The sequence below is a fragment of the Bos grunniens genome, chromosome X (genome assembly GCF_055505025.1).
Source record: "Bos grunniens cultivar Pamir isolate PY7600 chromosome X, Bosgru_T2T1.0, whole genome shotgun sequence".
Classification (NCBI taxonomy): Eukaryota; Metazoa; Chordata; class Mammalia; order Artiodactyla; family Bovidae; genus Bos; species Bos grunniens.
Window position 1 is genome coordinate 110,694,822 of NC_141194.1, and position 19,132 is coordinate 110,713,953.

At 48.3% G+C, this 19,132-nt stretch overlaps 1 protein-coding gene across 2 annotated transcripts in view; it reads left to right on the top strand.

The window, feature by feature from the left end:
* The first annotated feature begins 4,627 nt into the window (after window positions 1-4,627).
* Window positions 4,628-19,132, top strand: part of CD99L2 (CD99 molecule like 2) — a 118,126-nt gene continuing 103,621 nt past the window's right edge. For both annotated transcript variants that reach the window (XM_086386278.1, XM_086386279.1), the window contains exon 1: window positions 4,628-4,748. In XM_086386278.1, coding sequence (XP_086242404.1) covers window positions 4,682-4,748 — 67 coding nt within the window. In that variant the 5' untranslated portion in view covers window positions 4,628-4,681. The remainder of the gene's footprint in view (window positions 4,749-19,132) is intronic.

The window sequence follows — 19,132 nt, forward strand, 5'->3', positions numbered from 1 at the left end:
CTGGTCTCTTTCCCACCTACTCTGGAGCCCAGTCGGGGCCTTCAAACTACTTTGGTTAAAGGGATTAGGACCCAGGCTGTGGGAGGAGAGGAAGCAGACAGAAGGGCTTTTGAAGTCCTGAGCACAAGCTAAGCTGCACTGGGTCCTGGGGCCAAAGGGTGACCCTGGGTTGGGGTAAGGCATTTGTCCCCGCCCCTCATGTGGACTCCCTCTCCAGTCTGGTGCCCCAAGGATCAGGGATTGGTACTGCTGATGTGGACATTGGTGCTTTTGATACGGGCACCTTCAACAGGGATGGAGCTGATGGCAAGGCCATTCCAGAGCCCTGGTGGGCAGATGTCACCAGGTGGGTCTAATTTTGGCCATGGGTGGTGGAGGCCCCATCGGGGAATTTTGTAAGGAGGAGTTTGTGGCACTTAGGAGCAAGAACAGGAGCTCTGCACTAATAATAGTGAGAGAACAGCTGTTTTGGAGTTTGGAACACATCTCCCTAAGGATATAGTGTGTAATGAGGGTGGGGACAGAAGGGTGAGCCATGATGGAAGACCAGGCTGCCCTTAGAATCCTACTTATCTCAGATTAGTGTACACCCTCCCAGCTTTCTCTGTGCCTCTCCTGTACTCCCAGATGAGCCTGGTGGCCATTTGTTCATGTCACATTTCTCTGCCTGGATCAGTGCTGAGGAAAGGTGGGCTTTTTAAGAGAGGAGCTTGTCAGCCCAAATGGTTTTACAATTGGTGACAATTTGCAGGATACGAGAAGTTCAGGAAGGGGTGAGGAGTGGCAACAGGGTGAGGACAAGGAGAGTGGTGTGGAGACAAGGCTGGCTTGGCCAGGAACTGGTGCAAGTGGCAGAGGGGAGTGTGTGTGTGCCTGTGTATGGGGGGGGGGCACAGATCATGGTTTCTAAATTTAGAATTTCCTGGATGTAAATCAAGTCCACAATCAATTGCAATTCTATAGGGTAGCAGCTCGGAGAAGGCAATGGCACCTCACTCCAGAACTCTTGCCTGGAAAATCCCATGGATGGAGGAGCCTGGTAGGCTGCAGTCCATCAGGTCTCGAAGAGTCGGACACGACTGAACGACTTCACTTTCACTTTTCACTTCCATGCATTGGAGAAGGAAATGGCAACCCACTCCAGTGTTCTTGCCTGGAGAATCCCAGGGACAGTGGAGCCTGGTGGACTGCCGTCTCTGGGGTCACACAGAGTTGGACATGACTGAAGCGACTTAGCAGCAGCAGCAGCAGGGTAGCAACTACTTAAGAGGCTCTCCAAGTTCCAGGGAGGACCTCAGCGCAGCAGGATGAGGACCTGATGTCACTGGCTCTCTCAGACTTACACTAACCTAACTTATAAGAGACTGAGAGACAAACCAGGCCTCAGATAAGTCATTTTATGTAGGGAGACTTATCTGACAGGATAACTGACCTTGGACATTTGCAGTATTTTGACTAAAGACCTTTATTTTTTGTTTGTTTTGTTTTTGAGTGGGTGTCTTTTTGCACATGATAAACACGATCCTTTTCTGTTGGTTCTTGTTCCTGTGTCAGCTCCTGTGCTCATCTCCTGCTCTACAGGAGCACATTCTTTAGGCTCTGCATCATTACCTATTACTATTCATCCTTGCCATAGTTCAACCTGCTAGAATGGTGGTGACACACTTTTTATGTAAAGGGAAAGGTATAAGTATTTTAGGCTATGTGGGCTCCATGGTCTCTGTTGCAACTACTCAATTCTGCTGTGGTAGCACAAAAACAGCTGTAGACAGTACACAAATGAATTCCCACCTATGTTCCCACCAATTTCATGGATCCTGACATATGAATTTCATGTAAACTTCCCCTGTCATGGAATAACCTTCTTTTGATTTTTTTCAACCACTCAAAGGTGCCCAAACCATTCCTGGCTTAAAATCTGGCTTAAAACTCAACATTCAAAAAACTAAGACCATGGCATCCAGTCCCATCACTTCATGGCAAATAGATGGGGAAACAATGGAAACAGTGACAGACTTTATTTTTGGGGGCTCCAAAATCACTGAAGATGATGACTGCAGCCATGAAATTAAAAGACACTTGTTCCTTAGAAGAAAAGCTCTGACCAACCTAGACAGTATATTAAAAAGCAGAGACATTACTTTGCCAACAAAGGTCCATCTAGTCAAACCTATGGTTTTTCCAGTAGTCATGTATGGATGTGAGATTTGGACCATGAAGAAAGCTGAGTGCTGAAAAATTGATGCTTCTGAACTGTAGTGTTGGAAAAGACTCCTGAGAATCCCTTGGACTGCAAGGAGATCCAACCCGTCCATCCTAAAGGAAATCAGTACTGAATGTTCATTGGAAGGAGTGATGTTGAAGTTGAAGCTCCAATACTTTGGCCACCTGATGCAAAGAAGTGACTCATTGGAAAAGACCCTGATGCTAGGAAAGATTGAAGACAGGAGGAGAAGGACAACAGAGAATGAGATGTTTGAATAAGTATCATCAACTCAATGGACATGAATTTGAGCAAGCTCTGGGATTTGGTGATGGACAGGGTAGCCTGGCATGGTGCAGTCCATGGGGTCACAAACAGTTAGACATGACTGAGCCACTGAACTGAACTGAACTGAAACCATTCCTAGTTTGCAGGTCATACAAACAGGATGGTGGTCTGTATTTGACCCACAGGCCAGTGTGCCAAGCACCTCTGAGCCAGAAGACAGTCCTCTTGCCCGTTCACTGTGGCCAGTGACTTGCTGCTGGGATTGAGGTGTCTAGACCAGTTAGAGCCCCAGCTGCATTTGATTGAGATGCCTCGCCTAGAGGCTGCATTTACCTCACCTCCTCAAGTGTCCTCAGTGTAGATGCTGAGGTTCATCCATCAGAGCCTGGAGGGCTCCGAAACACCATGATGTCTAGTGTCTTCCTTATAGGCGGGATCCCTGAAGACTGAGGGCAAGGGAATGGCTCGAGGTACCCAGAGTTAGTGGGAAAGTTGGGGCCATATTCGCATCCTGGAATACAGAGCTAGTGCCCAACCTCATAGTAGCCAGTATTTCTTTAGCTATTACAAGAGTACAAAATGCCTTGAAAGTAAGAATATGTTAGTTTTATATGTTTTGTTTTTGCAGACCCAAGAATTCAGAGCAATGGATAAAAGTCACAGAAGGAAAGATCTTGGCTCCATGTCAGGGAGACCCCCACCCAACCACTATGGCTCAGAGGGTGGGGGAAGACTCTTTGAGGGGCAAGGAGGTGCAGCCTGGTGGGGGACACAGGAAGCCTACCAAGGGGACACTGGAGGGCAGTGGCAGTAGCCTACACCCAGCAGGATGTGGTCCCGGACAGCTTGTGCAGGATAACAGCAGGGACCAGCCAGATGACTCTGGAAGCAGCGGCGCTTTCTCTTTGTCTTTGAAAGCTGGCTGCAGCCAGAGCCTTTCTTGAGAGTGCTCTCATCAAAGGCTGCAGCTGGCATTTTGCTGTGACAGTCAGTGTAGGAATCTGATTTCGCCTGGTCCAGGAGATGGACTCTGTTTGAGCAGTTCATGGGAAAGGAACGTGGCATGTGTGTCTGTCACTGAGCACATTTACAGATCGCCTCTGCAGATGTGAACTGGCGCTTTCAGCGCATTCATCAAAGCCTTGGGGAGCTGACCCTGGTCCTCTTTCGTCCCCAGGGCCCGCGGCGCTCTGGCTGCAGGTCGCCCCCCAACTTCCCTCTAGCCTGAACCCGCGGCCCCCGGCCTCAGGCTCGTTTCCTCAAGACGTGCCGCTGTTTGCCAACCGTGGCCAGCCATCAAAACGTGTTTTTTTTTTTTTTTTAAATCTCTGGGCAGGGCTCTACTGCAGGATCAGCCAAGTCGGAGTGCAGCCACGGTTCTGACAAGCAAGTTCGGCCAAGGTGACAGGGGCAGGAGCGCGGGTGCCTGGTCCTGGCGCTGCAGCTGGAGGTACCCCTAGGGAACAGCTTTTGACCGGGAGGACACCAAGGCCACAAGGGGAACAGCCCTGTCCAAGGTCACCAGGCTGGCAGAACGCACCAGGCTCGTGCGCCGCCTCGGGTCCAGCTTCTGGCCCTGGAAGTGTCCCGCGCGCCGGGTGGAAATCACTGCACACCTTCGCTGCCAGGGCCTCCGGCTCCCCAGTCACTTAAAAAATTTTTTTTTAATTAATCAATTTATTTTAATTGGAGTCCCCAGTCACTTTTGACTCACAGCTCCAGGGCCACGGGGCCCACCTCGAAGACTTCCTTCTCGAGGGCGGGGTGTGACGGGGCACGCAAGTCGCGCGCCGGCTCTGGCCAGGACCCAGACCGCGCGACCTGCTGGGTGCCCGCGGACCACGCCCCTCAAGCGTCAGCACCGCCCGCAGGCTGCGGCCCCGCCCCCCGCGCAGCCGTCCCGCCCCCGAGGCTGCAGGCTCGCCCCGCCCCTCGCGCCACAGTCGCAGTCCAGCCCCACCTCACCCGGTCCCGCACGCCCCGGCACCAGAGCTCGTGCGCGCCCCCATCCGCCCTTTCAAGGCCGCGCCGCGCGCCCGCGCCGCTTTTGGGCGGGGCCCTGCAGTGAGGGCAGGGCTCCTCCCCCTTCTGCTCCTCCTCCTCTTTCTTCCCCACTCCTATCCGACCTTCCCCCTCGGGCTCTCTCGCGCTCACTGTACTCTTCTGGGCCCTGTCCGCCGGCTCCCAGCCATGGTGGCCTGGCGCTGGGCGTGCCTCATCTGCCTCGCTTTCTCCTTGACCACACTTGTCCAGAGAGGTAAGGCGGGTAGGGGGCACGTGGGGTCCCCGCCCTGTAGGCCGGCGGGGCTGGAGGCCAGTGCCCCGAGGGCCCGGTGGTGCGCATGAGCGACGCGGCCCCCGCCCGAGGGCCTGCTGCGGAGGCCGCCGGCGGGCAGGCGGGGCCGTGAGGGACGTTGGGGTAGGGGTGCGAGCAGAGGGCCGACCCTGCTGTGACCCCTGTGGTGGGTGGGGAGAGACCCGGACCCCTCCTGGTGCCCGGCTACAAAGAGCGGGAGAGTCCCCCCTTAAAATCCTGAACAGGGTTTCTCCACCAGTGACAACAGCTGTCCCCAGGAGATTGCCGTTGGGAAAACGAAGAGAGCACTCGTTCCCTTGAGCAAGGCTTCTCCAAAGGTGTTTCTAGGCCACCTGCAGCAGAAGCACCCAAGGAGCCTCTGGGGCTCACTCCTACTTTGTCAGGATCTTGGCGGGGATGGGGTGGGGGTGGACGGGGAATGGCAGTGTGGAAGTCTGACGAGCCCCCGCAGCTGCTTCTGGCACCCGTTCCAGTTTTCGAGCCATTGGTGATGTTTTCTCCAGGAGAGGGAGAGAACAAGTCTACCAGATCAAGAAAGCAAGTTCCAAGACCTGCAGCAGCATCACCTGGGACTAGTGAGGGATGCCGCATCCCAGGCCCCGCCCCTGACCTACTGAGTCAGATTCTGCTTTCACTACATCCCCGGGTCACAGGCACATTCAAGTTTGACAAGCATCTTAGAATAAATGCAGTCTGTGGTTAAAAATAGGGTCGCCAAGGAGTCCCAGCAGAATGTTCTTAGCTTGCTTATCTCATTTCCACTTCAGAAAAAGAGGTTGAGGAAAACACTGGAGTTGAGCGCAGAATTGTGCTCTGAGCTCTCCTGACACAAGGGCAGATTTAGCTAGTGAAAAACACATGAGCTCAGCAAAAACAAAATCATGTCCTATAACTGCGTTCTAGTGCAGGTTATTTTACTTATAAGGAACACTTCAAAAAAGTAGATAGTCCAAGGCAGTTTTGCAAAAGATGCAGAAATGTTTCTCATGTGGTCAACCCTCCTGGAGTCTAGACAAGAAGAACCATTCAGCATTCTACAAAGGTGCCATTCTAGACACGGATGCTGCAGCAGTGGATGAACTTCAGGCTCTGTCCTTGTGGAGCTGACATCTTGGTGGGGGAGAAAATGAGCACAGACTGATCATAGTCTATATATTATGTTGTCAGCACAGTGAAGCAAAACAAAGCAGGTTACAGGGTTGTTGACTTTTGTTCCATTTTTTCCTTTGGAGTTACGATTTTTATTTTGCTTATGATCCATTTGAGGCAAAAAAAGTTTGATCATTTGATTGACATGCATCTAATGATATGGAACAGCTGGAAGTGGAAGCCCAAAAAAGTTAGAAAAAGGATACTGCCTTCAAGTCTTCAACATGGTAGGCACATTGAGAAGATGAATTTAAATAATCGGGCCTCAGGTTTTCACCATCATGGGTTACACTGGGTGATTTATAAAGTGGTGAAGGAAATTGCAAAGGGATGCAACCAGCTTACAGAGGAAGAAACAGAGGCACACAGGTGAAATAACTTGCCTCAGGTGGCAGAGCTGAAATTTGATTCCAGGCTTGTCTAATTCCAGTTCTTGCTTTTAAGTGCTAGGCATAATGCCTTTACACCTGGAGGCGGCCCTCCTACGCCTTACTGGCCAAGTGCCCTTGGGAAAGCCAGAACGTGGCTTGGTTTGCTCATCCAGTTTGCTCATCAGTATAATGCCTAACAACTCAGGTATCTTGAGCGAACCAAGCATGTGTCACCCTCACATTTGAAGCCCTGCTTCCATCAGCTCCCATCTCCTGAGTGCTTGCTGTGTATCACTTCACACACACATGCACATATATATTTTAATTGCCCCAGGAGTTTGGCTTCTTAGATACTATCCCCACTTACCAGATGAGAGGCCCCTGGAGACCCAGGATCACACCCATTTAGGATGGCATCCTAGTGATCTTTTTACATTTTAATTAACGCTGAACCAGAACAATCTTTTTTGTTTCAAGGTAGGGACTCAGTTTCCTGGTTCTTTTGTGCAGAACAAGGTGACAAATCTGGGTTTTGCATTGGTGGTCCCCTTGGGGCATCCAAGCACTTTCAGTTTCAGAGCTGGTCTTAGGTCCCCACTGACTCTCCAGAAGCCCCAAAGTGGTAGATCAGGTGGGCCTGCCCAAGAGCCATTTTCTTCTTGGTCCTGGTCCTCAGTAATGAAGTGTGACTTAGCCCAGCAGGACTCAGAAAATGCTCAGAACCTTGAAGCAGTGTGTGAAATCCTTGCAGGTTCTGGCATGTCAAGACAGACTTTAGGCCCCCAGGAGTTGAGAAGGCGGTTAACAAGGCATTCCTGTTCTAATTACTGATGGGTTTTTAGTCCACTGTGTATTTTACTAGTTTTGAAAAATTGAGGACAGGTATGTCACCTGTCTGTACCGACAGAAATGGGAAGCTGTGCTTTTGACTTTCTGGGAGAAGGATCTCAGTGGTACAGGCGGGTGACAATTCCACTAGCCCCGTGTCTTCCACGCGCCAGGCCCTTAGTGCCTCACACATTTACACTTCCTAACTACCCCACAGTGGCTGTTTGCATACAGCCTTGAAAAGTAACTGAGTGGTAACCCATAGCTTGGATGAAAAACACGTGGTCCAGTAAGGTTTTGGACTTGAACTCAGGTTTATCTGCATAAGCAAAGGAGGGATTGTAAATGCAGATATACCCAGGGATGGAGCAGGTCCCAGAAATGTTAGACGTGGTGAAGAATTTGTGATGAGCGTGTTGGCAAATAGCCAAGTGCCTGCTACCTTAAAGAGAGGCAGCCCAGGGACTTTCCTAGTGGTCCAGTGGTTAAGGCTCTGAGCCCAATGTCTGGGACATAGGTTCAGTCCCTGCTTGTGGAGCTAAGATCCCACATGCTACATTCCTCAGCCACCCAAAAAAAAAACCTGTTTTTTTTTTTTTCTTTTAAAGAAGTAGCCCAGCCAAGAGGGCTGCAGAGCCAGCCTGCCCAGCCAGAACTACCATGATGCAGGGCAAGTCACTTAACTTCTTGGTGCCTCAGTTTTCTCATCTAGAAAATGGGGATAATAGCACCATCTGCCTCATGGGATTGTTGTTATGATTAAATGAGAATAAATGGATGAAGCACTTAGCACAACACCTGGCTCCAAGTGAGCTCTGTGTCAGTAACTATTGCAAAAATTACGCAGTGCAAACTTTGAAAATATTATACTAAATGAAGCCAGACACCAAAGCACACATATGGCATGATTCCATTTAGATGTAATGTCCAGAGTTGGCAAATCCATAGACGCAAAAAGTAGATTAGTGGTTGCCAGGGTCTGAGGAGAATGAAAAGTGACTGCTGAATAGGTACAGGGTTTCCTTTCACGGTGATGGAAATGTTCTGGAACTGGATAGAGGTGGTAGGTGTACAACCTTGTGAATGTACCAGGACTACTAAATTGTGTACTTTAAAAGGGTGTTGTTTAATTGCTCAGTCATGTCAGACTCTTGTGACCCTATGGACTATAGCCCCCCAGGCTCCTCTGGCCATGGGATTCTCCAGGCAAGAATACTGGAGTGGGTTGCCATTCCCTTCTCCAGGGGATCTACCTGACCCAGGGATTGAACCTAGGTCTCCTGCATTGGAGGCAGATTCTTTACCATCTGAGCCACTGCCAGCCAATATGTGGATTATGTTTCTGTTTGAAACAAATTCACTCTAGTCCAAGCAGAAGAGATGAAGGAGGTGGCAGCATGTGACCCTGGGGTTGGGGTTGGTCTTCAGGGCTGTTGAGCTTGGTTGGGCAAGGGAGTGCATGTGTGCACAGGTTGGCTCCAAGTGCTGGTGGTGCTGGGATTCAGGCAGAAGCCCTGTGGGCTGACTTGGGCTATTGAGTTTGAGCCAGACAGGCTGCAGGGGCATCTGCAATGTGCCCTGGGACTGCTTCACCCTGCTTGCCTGAGTGCAGGAATGGTCCCTGCAAAGGTGCATCCTAGGCAGAGGGGACCCTTCCCTGTCCTGCATGGCTCAGGGTTGCCCTTATGCACCCCAGTCATTGCACTGGACTAACAGGCTCTAGGGACTCTTTGCCTTTTAGCCCCGTTTTGATCGGTTTTCAACCCCTTCCTCATTGGCAAAGGTCCCATCCCCAACCCCTCCATCACTTTGGATACCAGGTAACAAAAATGTGTGTGTGTGTTAAACACACATACATGGAAATCAGCCAGGAGGAAGGGCCCCAAGCTGCGTGCAGCAGAGATGACTCTGATGAGGGTAACAAGGCTGTTTGGCTGAGCAGGGGAGTGTGGGGAGCAGCTGATTTTTGGTTTTATGAGATCAGGAAAGATTCTTTCCAGGTGAGCTAACTTTCCTGTTCTGGGTTCTTCCCCAACCTGGTATTGGTGCTTTCCCTGCTATGTGCCTGCTTCTACCCTTTGCACTCGATGCTACTCCTCTTCTGCTCTGTGTGTAGGGTTAGGGGGCGAGCTGTGGGGCTTTCTGTTCACCAACCCAGGCTTAGCCCTCCCTGAGGCTGCCTCACAGGTTCACTGACTGGCCAGGCTTGGTTTGCATGTAAGAGCCAAAAGCCGCCCTAAACAGGTAATAGAAATGGGTGAGAAAACCTTTTATGCACGTCAGTATTCCAAATGTTGGCAGCTCGGAAGCCATGGGGGCTTCCCAGGTGGCGCTAGTGGTAAAGAACCCGCCTGCCGTTGCAGGAGACATAAGGGACGTGGGTTCAGTCCCTGGGTTGGAAAGATCCCCCGGAGAAGGAAATGGGAACCCATTCCAGTATTCTTGCCTGGGAAATCCCATGGACAGAGGAGCCTGGTGGGCTATAGTCCATGGCGTCACAAAGAGCTGGACACGACTGAAGAGACTTTAGCATGCCGAGCACGCCCAGGAAGCTATAGGAGGCAGAATGATAATGGCTCCCAAAGATGTCTCTGGAACCTCTGACTACTTGAGTTTACATAGTGATTTTGGCAGGCAAGGAGATGTCAGTCGTTGTCTTTGAAGAGAGAATTCAACAGAGAGACCAAGATTGCAAAGCAGCTACAGAGTTTGTTAGAAGCACAGGACACGTGAGAGAGCACACGGGCCAACTTGTGGAGTAGGGTAGCTATGTCTTGGGTGACCCTCCTTTTGTGTCCCCTATGATCGTGTCATCTGCAGTTCCTTATTTGGGTTTCCACCAAGCACAATTTTGGGTCTTTTCCAGTGAGCACCTGAGCAAAACCCTCTGGGAGGAGAAGAAGCCACAATGCTGATCATATAATATTACAGTGTGTCCAAGGTTACTAGAGGATGACTTGGGACCCTTTCTGTGCGTGTGTCAGGCTGGGAACTGTCGACCACAAAAATGAGGAGGCTGCTGTAGGCTGCTTTGTCTTTTATCCAGTCAGGGTACTTAATCCCTATTGGTAGTTTATGTCAAAGGATCAGCATGAAACCGGTTGCAGCAGGTTAACCCGGGGCCTGCCTGTCTCCTCCCTCAATAGTAAAGGGGAATTAAGGTAGCAGATGAAATTAGGTTGCTGATCAGCTGAGCTTCAAATAAGATTCTCCTGGGTTATGCTGGCCAATGAAAGGACAAGATTCCTTTAAATATGGAGAAGTCACGGTCAATGTGATGTCCTGAGAGAAAGGTTCAGCTGGCTGGGGTCAGTTCTGAAGATGGAAGGAGCCAAGGAACACCCACACAAACTCTCCCCTAGAGCTTCCAGAAGGAATGAAGCCCTGGTGACACCTTAATGTAGCCCAGTGAGACTACGGACTTCTGACCTCCCAAACTGTAAGAAAAAAGCATGCATTATTTTAGGGCATTACATTTGGCATCATTTGTTACAGCAGCAAGAGGAAGCTAGGAGAAGCTAAGGGTAGATCTTATAGTCCTCTTCATTCTTTGAAAAAACATAGCTTGTGATGTTCCTTTATATTGTTTTCATTTGCCATTTAATTAACTTATTTGGCTGCACCAGGTCTTCATTGTGGTATGTGGGATGTTGTTCCCTGACCAGGGAGGGGCGGAACCCAAGCCTCCTCTGTTGTCTTAGCCACTGGACCACCAGGCAAGGCCCTATTTTGCCATTTTAAATCAATCCCTAATCTACTCAGAGTTCAGGATTTTAAAATAAATGTGCAGAAAATTGGATTGTGGTTAGGGCTTTCCAGGTGGCTCAGTGGTAAAGAATCTGCCTGCCAATGGAGAAGGCACGGGGTTTGATCCCCAGAGTAGGGAAGAAGGAAGTGGCAACCCACTCCAGTCTCCTTGCCTGGGAAATCCCATGGACAAGAGGAGCCTGGCAGGCTATAGCTCATGGGGTCGCAAAGAGTCGGAAATGACCGAGGGCCTGAGCACGACGTTCTTGGTGCGGCAGTGAACGCTTTGAAACATCTATGAGGGCTCTGAAAAGCGGTTGGTGGTCTTTTGCCTGGCTTTGATTTTAAACTGCTTCACAAGAAGATTGCAGACTGTGTCTTGTGCGGGAGGCCACCTGTATCCGGGGTCCCCGGCTGTGTCCCCCAAAGGCCTTGCCCCCCTCCTGTCCTAACAGCTGCACTGGAAGCAGGTGCAGTCTGTGGCCAGCAGCCAGGCCTTCTTTGTCTGGGTGGTGCCTGCCCCTTTGCTGAGGAGGCGGGGTGTGTTGCAGGCTCCCCTCTGTCCCCAGGCAGGTTGGGGGGGAGGACCAGAGCAGAACTGGGTGGGCCTGGACGGCCACTGCACCTTCAGGTGGTTTTCAGCTCTGTTTTTGTTCATTTCCTACCTGGGTCTGCTCATCCGATGTCCGAGGGTTGTGCAGCTTTGAAACAAAAACACTTTGAAAACTGTTGTGGAAGCCCACAGAAAGGAGTGCCCTGCCCAGTGAACATCTGTTTAAAGGAGCAGCCAGACAGCATCTGGCTGGCATTGCAAGGTGTTCTGTGTGGGATTATTTTCCAAATGAGAGGCAGTACCCTCAGCAGGAAGCATTGTTGCAGTGCAGAATTCATGACCCCCCCAAACAGTGTCAAGGCCACAGGCGACTTGTTCTGACCTCCTTTTCACGTTTATTGCTGCTTCAGCTAGCCTGGGATGACGGGATGAACACAGGGACTGCATTCCAGTGTGGCCCCACCATTTGCTGGCGACAGTTGCCTTATCTGCACCAAGAGGCTGCTGACCTCTCTGCTTTGTTGGCCTCACAGAATTGTTGGAGTAGCCAATTAACTGCTACTACAAACAGGCTGTGTTATCAAGATATTAGCAAAGTTAGGCTCCCGGGAGGGGAGGAGAATGGGAAAGAGGCCATCTGCCGAAGGGCCACTTTCCTTCCTTCCTTGCTTGCTGGGTTCTAATGAGCATTCAGGGCTTCCATTTACAAAAGTTTTTATTGACCAGAGCCAAAGTGCCTGCTGAATGAGTGAGCTGGGTTGAGTCCCAATGAGCTCAGAGGAAGAACTGTCCTAGGAGCAATTCTAATTTTGTTGCTCTTCATATCCCCTTGGCCTCTTGCAGAGTTCTAGGCTATCTTTTCTTACTTTCTCACCATTCATTCATTTGGTTCTATCATCTAGCTAAAAAAAAAGAGGTCGGGTGGAGGGGATCAAAAATCCAAAGTAGTAATGCCTAAAAAGAAAGAAACAAAAACTGTTTCAATCTTTTGTTGGTAAAATACACTATACCATGTGGACTTGTAGTGGTTTGGGACTCCCATTAATTTCTTCATAACACTTGGCCTCTGGAGAAGGCAGTGGCACCCCACTCCAGTACTCTTGCCTGGAAAATCCCATGGATGGAGGAGCCTGGTAGGCTGTAGTCCATGGGGTCGCTAGGAGTCGGACACGACTGAGCGACTTCCCTTTCACTTTTCACTTTCATGCATTGGAGAAGGAAATGGCAACCCACTCCAGTGTTCTTGCCTGGAGAATCCCGGGGACGGGGGAGCCTGGTGGGCTGCCGTCTCTGGGGTCGCACAGAGTTGGACACGACTGAAGTGACTTAGCAGCAGTAGCAGCAACACTTGGCCTCACAGCCCTCTCCCACAGCTGCTCCTGGCCAAGGTCAATGATAACTTCAGTGTGGCTAAAGCCCAGGGTCATCTGACACCTGTGATCACGCCCCCCCCCCCGGAAGCACTTTCTCCTCTTGGCTTCTGGAAGCCACAGTGGTCATTCCTTGCCATTTCATTCTTCTTCTCCTCTCTGACCTTAGGGCTCCCAGGCATGTCTTGGACATAGTCCACCTGGTTTACCTGTGCTTGCTTATCAGGTGCTTTCAGCAGCCTCATGGCTTGAACTGAAATCCCATCTGCATGCTTAAGACTCTTCAGTTTCTATCCCCAGTCCTGATCTCTCTTGATCTTTAGGCTCCTGCATTCACCCTCCCCACGTGGTCATCTGATGCCTTGCTGGTGTTAAAGTTATTGAAATCCTTCCAGTTCAGTTCTTCTCTCCCACTGAGTCCTCACCATTTCCTCAGGATTTCCAGACCTCCTTACAATCCAGCAACCAAATGGCCCCTGCCCTGTGCAGCCATGTTAACTTATTTTTACATGATCCCTGCTCATTGGCATCACAGAAGACCCAGTGAGAGCCTAAGCTGCTGCTGGCTGCCTCCAGACCTGCTCCTCCCACCTGTGTAATTGGCAATCCATCCTGCTAGGGGCTTTGGCCACTCTTCCATGGCTATTTTCTTCATAGCCCGTATCTGAACTGTCAGAAGACTCACCTGTGACCACCCTCAACTCATCCAGACTTCCACCACTTTTGACTTCGTCTCTGGCTGCCTCCCTTGGTTGGGCCACCGTACCCTCTCATTGGAGCCCTGGCTGTGACTGGCAGTGACTTTCCTACAAGTGTCTCTGAGTACACTCCTGCCCCCTACACTCCAGCCTCCACACAGCAGCAGAACCCTCCAACAGCTTCCAGTTGTAATGACAGTAAATCTAAATCCCTACTGTGACCTACAAGTCCCAACAGAATGGGGACTACCCATTCTCTGACCTTGGCTCCCACCCCTGCCTGGGGGTGGCTTGTTGGTCCTCCAATATGCTAAGCACTCCATCGCTCTGGCATCTTCATGTTTGTCCTCCCTTTTGGCTAGAAGTTCCTCCCCCAGGTAGTTGCATGGTGGGTCTCAAGGGCTTTTGGAGCACCCCTGTCGAGGGGGTCAGCATGGGGATTTGCCTTTCTCCAATCACTGTTTCCACGTGGAGAAGGGTCATGGAAGGTTGAGCACTTTTTACCCCCAGTTCAGTCCCTCAGTTGTGTCAGACTCTTTGCGACCCCATGGACTGCAGCACACCAGGCTTCCCTGTCCATCACTAACTCCCAGAGCTTGCTCAAACTCATGTCCATTGAGTCGGTGATGCCATCCAACCATCTTGTCCCCTGTTATTTCCTTCTCCTCCTGCCTTCAATCTTTCACAGCATCAGAGTCTTTTTCCACTGAGTCAGTTCTTTGCATCAGGTGACAAATGTATTGGAGCTTCAACTTCAGCATCAGTCCTTCCAATGAATATTCAGGACTGATTTCCTTTAGGGTGGACTGGTTTGATCTCCTTGCTTTCCAAGAGACTCTCAAGAGTCTTCTCCAACACCACAGTTCAAAAGCATCAATTCATTGGTGCTCAGCTTTCTTTATGGTCCAACTCTCACATTCATACATAACTACTGGAAAAACCATAGAGGCTGTTGATCAGGGTTTCTCAACCATGGCACTGTTGACATTTAGGATTGGAGAAGTCATTGGCAGTGGCCTCTCCTGTGCATCATAAGATACTTAGCAGTCTTGGCTTCTCCCCACTAGATGCCAGGAGTCCCCTCCGCCAAGTCTGCCAACCCCAAATGAATCCAGACATTGCCCAGTGCCCCCTGGGAGCAGAACCACCAAGGCTGAGACCGGCTGCTGTAGAGATTCTTTGTGACTGCACTCTTCATTTTCAGTATTCCTCACAAGTCACTGAAGTTCTGTCATTGTCACATTGCCCCAGGATACACGTTAGAGAAAAGCAGATCACAGCTAACCTTTATGGAGTGGTAGCAGCTCCAGCTGACTCTAGGAAAGCACGGTCAGCTCCTGGTGAGCTTTGAGCTCATCCTAGTTTGATCAGGCACATCACCAATTTCCTTAGGTAGCTATTTTCTGCATGGATTCCCACAGGTGGCTCATCTATTTTGTGTTCATCCTTATTAGTTTTCAGTTTTAGCTGATGACCTTGTCTTTTTAAATATGTTTTACAATTTTCTGAGAACTGTTAAGAAAGAATAAAAAGAAAAATGAGCCAAAGACTTGACCAGGCAATTCATAGAAGAAGAAATCAAATTGGACAACAAACATGAAAAGATGCTCAACCTCATTAGTAATTGGTGAGTTGCAAATTAAACTGTAATAAGATAAAATTGCATACCCTCCAGTAAGCTAAAAATTATAACGAAGTCTGACAATACTAGGTGTTTACATGGTTACAAGAGTAATATGTGCTCTTTGTAGTAAACTTGGAAAATGTAGAAAACCCAAGGTTAACCACTCTTAACACATTGGAATACAGTCTTTCTTTTCTGTTTTTTTTTTGGCTGCGCTGTGTGTCTCGCAGGATCTTAGTTCCCCAGTCAGGGACTAAATTGGGGCCCTGGCAGTGACAGTGCTGAGTCCTAACCACTGGACTGCCAGGGAATTCCCTATAGAATACAGTATTTCAAAAGCATTTTTTCCTCTGTAGAAATATGTATTCCACATTATTAGTATTGAACTGTGTATGGCTTTTCCCCTTATTGTGAAATATGGCATATAGAAAAGTGTGCAAGGCCTTTAACAAAATATAAAGTGAAGATCTGTGTCATCACCAATCAGGCCAAGAAATGGAATGTTGACGGTACCCAGTGGACCTCTGTGTGCCCTACTGGTCACAGCCCCATCCTCCCCTTAGAGCTGACACTAGCCTGCCTTTTCTGTAGTCATTTTTTTTTTGCTTTATTCTTCTACCATGTATCATGTGGCCCCAAATAGTACAGTCTCGTTTGGCCTCTCCTCTAGCCTTGTAGAAATGGAATTACACTCTATATAGGCTTTTGACTTTTGCCTCTTTTCCTTCAGCATTACTAATGATCTGTTGTGTGTATTTGTGGCTCATTCATTTTCATTGCTATGTGTTATTCCACTGTTTGAATATACCACAAGTAAAAAAAATTCATTATCTTATTGATGGGCTTTTGGGTTGTTTCCAGTTTTTGAACATTTCAAACAGTTCTGGCATAACTATTCTTAGGCAGATATCTACAAGTTCCTCTGGGGTACTGGTTCCTTTTTCATTTACTGGAGTATAGTTGATTTAGAACATTGTGTTAATTTCTTCTGTCAAGCACAGTGACTCAGTTATACATATGTATTTTTTTCATTATGGTTTATCATAGGATTTTGAATATAGCTCCCTATGCAATACAGTAGGACCTTATTGTTTACCCATTCTATATATATCAGTTTGCATCTGCCAATTCCAAACCCCCACTGCATCCCTCCTTCATCCCCTCCTTGGCAACCCCAAGTCTGTTCTCTGTGAGTCTGTTTCTATATCATAGATAGGCTCATTTGTCCCATATTTCAGATTCCACATATAACTGATATCATATAGTATTTCTCTTTCTTGTTCTGACTTCACATAGTATGATTAACTGTAGGTCCATCCATGTTGCTGCAAATGACATTTCATTCTTTCTTATGGCTGATTAGTATTCCATTGTATATATGCGTCTAGGGTACTGGTTCTTAAACTGTGGTCTGGGGACCCTTGGAGGACACCCAAAGCCTTTTCAGGAGTCCACAAGATCTAGCTATTTTCATAATAACACTAAGATGTTAAATGCATTTTGCATTGTTTTCTAGTGCATGTACAGTGTTTTCTGAAGTTGATATGACGTGTAATAACATTACTCTGGTGGCTAATGGAACATGTGGTTGTGTCTTCTTGTGGTTTAGATTTTTCTCAGTTTTAATTTCTAAATGACAAGTATCAATGGATATAAACCACATAAACAAAAGCTTTTTGAGATTCTCAATTTTTGAGTGTTTGAGCATTGCTGTCCTTGGGTTCTACCTAGGAGTGGCATTTCTGGGTGAAGTAGTCAATGTTTGTACCTTCAGTCTTATCAAGTGATGCCACACCATCTTCTGGAATGAAGTGGAAGTGAAAGTCACTCAGTTGTGTCTGACTCTTTGTGACCCCTTGGACTATACAGTCCATAGAATTCTCCAGGCCAGATTACTAGAGTGGGTAGCCTTTCCCTTCTCCAAGGGATCTTCCCAACCCAGGGATCAAACCCAGGTCTTCCACATTACAGGCAGATTCTTTACCAGCTAAGCCACAAGGGAAGCCCAAGAATACTGGAGTGGGTAGCCTATCCCTTCTTCAGCGGATTTTCCTGATCCAGGAATGGAACCGGGGTTTCCTGCATTGCAGGCAGATTCTTTACAAACTAAGCTATCAGGGAAGCCCCCTTCCAAAATAGTTGTACCATTTTATATTCCTATCAACAACATAGATGTGTTTATGTTGAGCCACACCCCTCACCAACACTTGGTACTGTCAGACTTCAGTATGATTTTAGTTACTAGTGGGTGTGTGATTTTGTATTTTTATGGTTTAATTTGCATCATTCTGGTTACTAATAAAGTTGGGCATCTTTTCATATGTTTATTGTCCAATTTGACTTCTTTACTAATAATCTAGTCAAGTCTTGGCTTGTTTATATAATCTTTTTTATGGTTCTCACTCTGTTGCTGTTTAGTTGCTAAGTTGTGTTTGACTCTTGGTGACCCCATGGACTGTAGCCCTCCAGGCTCCTCTGTCTATGGAATTCTCCAGGCAAGAATACTGGATTGGGGTTCCATTCCCTTCTCCAGGGGATCTTCCCAACCCAGGCATTGAACCCCATTCTCCTGCATTGCAGGCAGATTCTTTACCACTTCCCAACCCAGGCATTGAACCCCATTCTCCTGCATTGCAGGCAGATTCTTTACCACTGACCCACCAGGGAAGCTTTATTTCCTCATGTGCTTGGTTATTTTTGGCTGTGTATTACTATTGCCCTTGAAATATTTATATGGGGATTCTTTGAAGCCTAAGTCTAGGATAAATGTACCTTCTTCTAGAGAAGATTTCTATTTGACTTTGTCAGCTGCCTTAGGACATTTATTAGCCTGGGACAACTTAAAACAAAGGTCTAATTATTTCCCTTTGTTTCCATAGCACCAAGGCCGCTTCCTTGCAGTCCTGTGGAGGTTGAATTGGGAGGGGGCAAGTTTGTTTGAGAGTCACTCTTAACCCCAAGGATATGGTCCTCTGGTGTCCCAGTTTGATGTGAAAAGAATTTTCTATTAAATAGTTTCCTCAATTTAGGCAGCCATGGTCCTAAACTACAGTCCCCTTTCCTGTCTTGGAAGGTTGCCAAAGTCAAAGGCAAAATTTGTCCAGCATGGGTTCCTACATCTCTGAATTTCCTGCTGTCTCTTAGGTTTTGCCATCCATGCTTGTTGTTGTTTTACCATTTTGTGAGTTCTTCAGGGCCATTAAGGGTATGCCTTTTAAAATTGCCCATTTTCAGTTCAGTCTCTCAGTCATGTCCGACTCTTTGCAACCCCATGAACCACAGCACGCCAGCCCTCCGTGTCCATCACCAACCCTTGGAGTCCACCCAAACCCATGTCCATTGAGTTGGTGATGCCATCCAACCATCTCATCCTTTGTCGTTCCTTTGTCCTCCCGCCCTCAATCTTTCCCAGCATCAGGGTCTTTTCAAATGACTCAGCTCTCTGCATCAGGTGGCCAAAGTATTGAAGTTTCAGCTTCAACATCAGTCCCTCCAGTGAACACCCAGGACTGATCTCCTTTAGGATGGACTGGTTGGATTTCCTTGCAGTCCAAGGGACTCTCAAGAGTCTTCTCCAACAACACAGTTCAAAAGCATCAATTCTTCAGCACTCAGCTTTCTTTATAGTCCAACTCTCACATCCATACATGACCACTGGAAAAAATGTAGCCTTGACTAGATGGACCTTTGTTGGCAAAGTAATGTTTCTGCCTTTTAATATGCTGTCTAGGTTGGTCATAACTTTCCTTCCAAGGAGTAAGCGTCTTTTAATTTCATGGCTGCAGTCACCATCTGCAGTGATTTTGGAGCCCAGAAAAATAAAGTCAGCCACTGTTTCCCCATCTATTTGCCATGAAGTGATGGGACTGGATGCTATAATCTTAGTTTTCTGAATGCTGAGCTTCAAGGCAACTTTTTCATTCTCCTCTTTCACTTTCATCAAGAGGCTCTTTAGTTCTTCTTCACTTTCTGCCATAAGGGTGG